The following is a 7,500-nucleotide window of genomic DNA, read 5'->3' on the forward strand; positions in this document are numbered from 1 at the left end:
GATGATGATGAGGAGGAGGAGCAGGAGGAGGAGGCCCCATCTAATGAAGATGATGATGATGAGGAGGAGGGGGAGGAGGAGGAGGAGTTGGCCCCATCTGATGATGATGATGAGGAGGAGTAGGAGGAGGAGGAGAAGGAGGAGGAGGAGGCCCGATCTGATGAAGATGAAGATGATGATGAGGAGGAGGAGGAGGAGGAGGAGAACGAGGAGGAGGAGGAGGAGGCCCGATCTGATGATGATGATGATGAGGAGGAGGAGGAGGAGAAGGAGGTGGCTCCATATGATGATGAGTATGAGGAGGAGGAGGAGGCCCCATCTGATGATGATGATGATGAGAAGGAGGAGGGGGATGAGGAGGCGGAGAAGAAGGCACCATCTGATGTTGATGATGATGATGAGGAGGAGGAGGAGGAGGAGGAGGAGGATGAGGAGGTTGAGGCCCCAGCCGATAATGATGATGTTGATGATGATAAGGAGGAGGAGGAGGAAGAAGAGAAGGAGGAGGAGGCCCCATCTGATGATGATGATGATAATGAAGATGATGAGGAGGATGCCGCATCTGATGATGATGATGAGGACGAGTAGGAGGAGGAGGAGGGCCCATCTGATAATGAGGATGATGATGATGATGATGAGGAGGAGGAGGAGGAGGCTTCATCTAATGATGATGATGAGGAGGAGGAGGAGGAGCAGGAGGAGGAGGAGGATGCCCCATCTGATGATGATGATGATGATGATGATGATGATGAGGAGGAGGAGGAGGAGGAGAAGGCCCGATCTTATGAAGATGAAGATGATGATGATGAGGAGGAGGAGGAAGAGGAGGACGAGGCCCCATCTGATGAAGATGATGATGATGAGTAGGAGGAGGAGGAGGCCCAATCTGATAATGAGGATGATGATGATGAGGAGGAGGAGGAGGAGGAGGCCCCATCTGATGATGAGGATGATGATGATGATTATGAGGAGGAGGAGCACGAGGCCCCATCTGATGAAGATGATGATGAGGACGAGGAGGTGGAGGCCCAATCTGATGATGATGATGATGATGATGAGAAGGAGGAGGAGGAGGAGGAGGCCCCATCTGATGAAGATGATGATGATGATGATGATGATGTCGATGAGGAGGAGGAGGAGGACCCATCTGATGATGATGATGATGATGATGAGGAGGAGGAGGAGGAGGAGGAGGAGTTGATGGCCCGATCTTACGATGATGAAGATGATGATGATGAGGAGGAGGAGGAGGAGGCCCCATCTGATAATGAGGATGATGAAGATGATGATGAGGAGGAGGAGGAGGAGGAGGACGCCCCATCTGATAATGAGGATGATGATGATGATGATGATGATGAGGAGGAGGAGGAGAAGGCACGATCTTATGATGATGAAGATGATGATGATGAGGAGGAGGAGGAGGAGAAGGAGGAGGCCCCATATGCTGATGATTATGAGGAGGAGGAGGAGGAGTCCCCATCTGATGATGATGTTGATGATGACGCTGAGAAGGAGGAGGAGGAGGAGGCTTCATCTCATGATGATGATGATGATGATGAGGAGGAGGAGGAGGAGGAGGAGGATGCCCCATTTGATGATGATGATGATGATGATGATGATGTTGTGAAGGAGTAGGAGGAGGAGGAGGCTTCATCTGATGACGATGATGATGATGATGATGATGATGATGATGACGTTGAGGTGGAGGAGGCCCCATATGATGATGATGATGAGGAGGAGGAGGAGGAGGAGGAGGAGGAGGACCCATCTGATGATGATGATGAGGAGGAGGAGGAGAAGGAGGCCCCCTCTGATAATGAGGATGATGATGATGATGAGGAGGAGGAGCACGAGGAGGAGGCCCCATCGAATGAAGATGATGATGATGAGGAGGAGGGGGAGGAGGAGGAGGAGTTGGCCCCATCTGATGATGATGATGAGGAGGAGGAGGAGGAGCATGATGATGAGGAGGAGGAGGCTCCATCCGATGATGATAATGAGGAGGAGGAGGAGGAGGATGATGAGGAGGTTGAGGAGGTTGAGGCCCCAGCCGATAATGATGATGTTGATGGTGATGATGAGGAGGAGGAAGAAGAGAAGGAGGAGGAGGAGGCCCAATCTGATAATGATGATGATAATGAAGATGATGAGCAGGAGGAGTCATCTGATGATGAAGATGATGATGAGGAGGAGGTGGAGGTGGATGCTGCATCGGATGATGATGATGAGGAGGAGGAGGAGGAGGAGGCCCCTTCTGATAATGAGGAGGATGATGATGATGAGGAGGAGGAGGAGGAGGTGGAGGCTTCATCTAATGATGATGAGGAGGAGGAGGAGGAGGAGGAGCAGGAGGAGGAGGAGGATGCCCCATGTCATGATGATGATGATGAGGAGGAGGAGGAGGAGGAGGAGGCCCCATATGACGATGATGATGAGTAGTAGGAGGCGGAGGCCCCATCTGATAATGAGGATGATGATGAGGAGGAGGAGGACGAGAAGGAGGCCCCATCTGATGAAGATGATGATGATGAGGAGGAGGTGGAGGCCCCATCTGATGATGATGATGATGAAGAGGAGGCGGAGGAGTAGGAGTAGAAGGATGCCCAATCTGATGATGATGATGATGAGGAGGAGGAGGAGGAGGAGGAGGAGGAGGAGGAGGAGTACCCATCTGATGATGATGAGGAGGAGGAGGAGGAGGAGGCAGAGGAGGCCCCATCTGATGATGATGATGAAGAGGAGGAGGAGGAGGCCCGAACTGATGATGATGAAGTTGATGATGATGATGAGGAGGAGGAGGAGGAGGAGGAGTATGCCCCATCTGATGATGATGATGATGATGATGATGCTGTGAAGGAGGAGGAGGAGGCTTCATCTGATGATGATGATGATGATGATGATGATGATGATGACGATGAGGAGGAGGAGGCGGAACCATATGATGATGATGATGAGGAGGAGGAAGAGGAGGAGGAGGAGGAGGCCTCATCTAATGATGATGATGAGGTGGTGGAGGTGGAGGATGCCCCATCTGATGATGATGATGATGATGCTGTGAAGGAGTAGGAGGAGGAGAAGGCTTCATCTGATGATGATGATGATGATGATGATGTCGATGAGGAGGAGGAGGAGGACCCATCTGATGATGATGATGATGAGGAGGAGGAGGAGGAGGAGGAGGAGGAGTAGAAGGCCCGATCATATGATGATGAAGATCATGCTGATGAGGAGGAGGAGGAGGAGGCCCCATCTGATAATGAGGATGATGAAGATGATGATGAGGAGGAGGAGGAGGAGGAGGAGGCCCCATCTGATAATGAGGATGATGATGATGATGATGAGGAGGAGGAGGAGGAGGAGGAGGCGGAGGAGAAGGTCCGATCTTATGATGATGAAGATGATGATGATGAGGAGGAGGAGGAGGAGAAGGAGGAGGCCCCATATGCTGATGATTATGAGGAGGATGAGGAGGAGGAGGAGGCCCCATATGCTGATGATTATGAGGAGGAGGAGGAGGAGTCCCCATCTGATGATGATGTTGATGATGACGCTGAGAAGGAGGAGGAGGAGGAGGCTTCATCTCATGATGATGATGATGATGAGGAGGAGGAGGAGGAGGAGGAGGCTGCTCCATTTGATGATGATGATGATGATGATGATGTTGTGAAGGAGTAGGAGGAGGAGGAGGCTTCATCTGATGACGATGATGATGATGATGATGATGATGATGACGACGATGAGGTGGAGGAGGCCCCATATGATGATGATGAGGAGGAGGAGGAGGAGGAGGAGGACCAATCTGATGATGATGATGAGGAGGAGGAGGAGAAGGAGGCCCCCTCTGATAATGAGGATGATGATGATGATGAGGAGGAGGAGCAGGAGGAGGAGGCCCCATCTAATGAAGATGATGATGATGAGGAGGAGGGGGAGGAGGAGGAGGAGTTGGCCCCATCTGATGATGATGATGAGGAGGAGTAGGAGGAGGAGGAGAAGGAGGAAGAGGAGGCCCGATCTGATGAAGATGAAGATGATGATGAGGAGGAGGAGGAGAAGGAGGAGGAGGAGGAGGAGGCCCGATCTGATGATGATGATGAGGAGGAGGAGGAGGAGGAGAAGGAGGTGGCTCCATATGATGATGAGTATGAGGAGGAGGAGGAGGCACCATCTGATGATGATAATGAGGAGGAGGAGGAGGGGGAGGAGGAGGCGGAGAAGAAGGCACCATCTGATGTTGATGATGATGATGAGGAGGAGGAGGAGGAGGAGGAGGAGGATGAGGAGGTTGAGGCCCCAGCCGATAATGATGATGTTGATGATGATGAGGAGGAGGAGGAAGAAGAGAAGGAGGAGGAGGCCCCATCTGATGATGATGATGATAATGAAGATGATGAGGAGGATGCCGCATCTGATGATGATGATGAGGACGAGTAGGAGGAGGAGGAGGGCCCATCTGATAATGAGGATGATGATGATGATGATGAGGAGGAGGAGGAGGAGGCTTCATCTAATGATGATGATGAGGAGGAGGAGGAGGAGCAGGAGGAGGAGGAGGATGCCCCATCTGATGATGATGATGATGAGGAGGAGGAGGAGGAGGAGGAGGAGGACCCATCTGATGATGATGATGATGATGATGAGGAGGAGGAGGAGGAGGTAGAGGAGGAGGAGGCCCCATCTGATGAAGATGATGATGATGAGGAGGAGGAGGAGGCCCGATCTGATGATGATGATGATGATGATGATGACGATGAGGAGGCGGAGGAGGAGTAGGACCCATCTGATAATGAGGATGATGATGATGATTATGAGGAGGAGGAGCACGAGGCCCCATCTGATGAAGATGATGATGAGGACGAGGAGGTGGAGGCCCCATCTGATGATGATGATGATGATGATGATGCTGAGAAGGAGCAGGTGGAGGAGAAGGCTTCATCTGATGATGATGATGATGATGATGATGTCGATGAGGAGGAGGAGGCGGACACATCTGATGATGATGATGATGATGATGAGGAGGAGGAGGAGGAGGAGGAGGAGTTGAAGGCCCGATCTTATGATGATGAAGATGATGATGAGGAGGAGGAGGAGGAGGAGGCCCCATCTGATAATGAGGATGATGAAGATGATGATGATGAGGAGGAGGAGGAGGAGGTGGCCCCATCTGATAATGAGGAGGATGATGATGATGATGATGATGATGAGGAGGAGGAGGAGGAGGAGAAGGCCCGATCTTATGATGATGAAGATGATGATGATGAGGAGGAGGAGGAGGAGAAGGAGGAGGCCCCATATGCTGATGATTATGAGGAGGAGGAGGAGGAGTCCCCATCTGATGATGATGTTGATGATGACGCTGAGAAGGAGGAGGAGGAGGAGGCTTCATCTCATGATGATGATGATGATGATGATGATGAGGAGGAGGAGGAGGAGGATGCCCCATTTGATGATGATGATGATGATGATGATGATGTTGTGAAGGAGTAGGAGGAGGAGGAGGAGGAGGACCCATCTGATAATGAGGATGATGATGATGAGGAGGAGCACGAGGAGGAGGCCCCATCGAATGAAGATGATGATGATGAGGAGGAGGGGGAGGAGGAGGAGGAGTTGGCCCCATCTGATGATGATGATGATGAGGAGGAGGAGGAGCATGATGATGAGGAGGAGGAGGCTCCATCCGATGATGATGATGATGATGATGAGGAGGAGGAGGAGGAGGAGGATGATGAGGAGGTTGAGGAGGTTGAGGCCCCAGCCGATAATGATGATGTTGATGGTGATGATGAGGAGGAGGAAGAAGAGAAGGAGGAGGAGGAGGCCCAATCTGATAATGATGATGATAATGAAGATGATGAGGAGGAGGCCTCATCTGATGATGAAGATGATGAGGAGGAGGAGGTGGAGGAGGATGCTGCATCTGATGATGAAGATGATGAGGAGGAGGAGGAGGAGGCCCCATCTGATAATGAGGATGATGATGATGATGATGATGAGGAGGAGGAGGAGGAGGAGGAGGCCTCATCTAATGATGATGATGATGATGAGGTCGAGGTGCAGGAGGAGGAGGAAGATGCCCCATCTGATGATGATGATGAGGAGGAGGGGGAGGAGGAGGAGGAGGAGGAGGAGGAGGAGGAGGCCCGATATGATGATGATGATGAGTAGGAGGAGGAGGAGGCCCCATCTGATAATGAGGATGATGATGATGATGATGAGGAGGAGGAGGAGGAGGAGGCCCCATTTGATGAAGATGATGATGAAGAGGAGGTGGAGGAGTAGGAGTAGGAGGAGAAGGAGGCCCCATCTGAAGATGATGATGATGATGATGAGGAGGAGGAGAAGGAGGCCCCATATGATGATGATGATGAGGAGGAGGAGGTGGAGGAGGAGGAGGAGGAGGAGGCCTCATCTGGTGATGATTATGAGGAGGAGGAGGAGGAGGAGGAGGCCACATCTGATGATGATGATGAGGAGGAGGAGTAGGAGGAGGTGGAGGAGGAGGAGGAGGTGGAGGAGGAGGAGGAGGCTTCATCTGATGATGATGATGATGATGATGATGATGATGACGATGAGGAGGCGGAGGAGGCCCCATATGATGATGATGATGATGAGGAGGAGGAGGAGGAGGAGGAGGACCCATCTGATAATGAAGATGATGATGATAATTATGAGGAGGAGGAGCACGAGGCCCCATCTGATGAAGATGATGATGAGGACGAGGAGGTGGAGGCACCATCTGATGATGATGATGAGGAGGAGGAGGAGGAAGAGGAGTAGGAGTAGGAGGGGGAGGAGGCACCATCTAATGATGATGATGAGGAGGAGGAGGAGTAGGAGGAGGAGGAGGTGGAGGAGAAGGAGGAGTAGGAGGAAGCACCATCTGATGATGATGAAGATGATGATGATGATGAGGAGGAGGAGGAGAAGGAGGTGGCTCCATATGATGATGAGTATGAGGATAAGAAGTAGGAGGCCCCATCTGATGATGATGATTAGGAGGAGGAGGAGGAGGAGGAGGAGGAGGATGATGAGGAGGTTGAGGCCCCAGCCGATAATGATGATGTTGATGATGATGATGAGGAGGAGGAAGAAGAGATGGAGGAGGAGGAGGCCGCATCTGATGATGATGATGATAAAGAAGATGATGATGAGGAGGCCTCATCTGATGATGAAGATGATGAGGTGGAGGAGGTGGAGGAGGATGCCGCATCTGATGATGATGATGAGGAGGAGGAGGAGGCCCCATCTGATAATGAGGATGATGATGATGATGATGAGGAGGAGGAGGAGGCTTCATCTAATGATGATGATGATGAGGAGGAGGAGGAGGAGGAGGTGGCCCCATGTGTTGATGATGATGAGGAGGAGGAGGAGGGGGAGGAGGAGGAGGAGAAGAAGGCCCCATCTGATGATGATGATGATGATGAGGAGGAGGAGGAGGAGGATGATGAGGAGGTTGAGGCCCCAGCCGATGAAGATGATGTTGATGATGATGAT

The 7,500-nt window shown here is 51.7% G+C and overlaps 1 protein-coding gene across 1 annotated transcript in view; it reads left to right on the forward strand.

The window, feature by feature from the left end:
• Positions 1-2,589, forward strand: part of LOC137323203 (aspartic and glutamic acid-rich protein-like) — a 41,624-nt gene extending 39,035 nt beyond the window's left edge. The window contains exons 14-15 of the mRNA XM_067986712.1: positions 1,132-1,254; positions 2,470-2,589. Of these exons, the coding sequence (XP_067842813.1) occupies positions 1,132-1,254; positions 2,470-2,589 (243 nt within the window). The remainder of the gene's footprint in view (positions 1-1,131; positions 1,255-2,469) is intronic.
• Positions 2,590-7,500: the final 4,911 nt, after the last annotated feature.

This window comes from Heptranchias perlo, chromosome 6 (assembly GCF_035084215.1).
Source record: "Heptranchias perlo isolate sHepPer1 chromosome 6, sHepPer1.hap1, whole genome shotgun sequence".
Taxonomy (NCBI): domain Eukaryota; kingdom Metazoa; phylum Chordata; class Chondrichthyes; order Hexanchiformes; family Hexanchidae; genus Heptranchias; species Heptranchias perlo.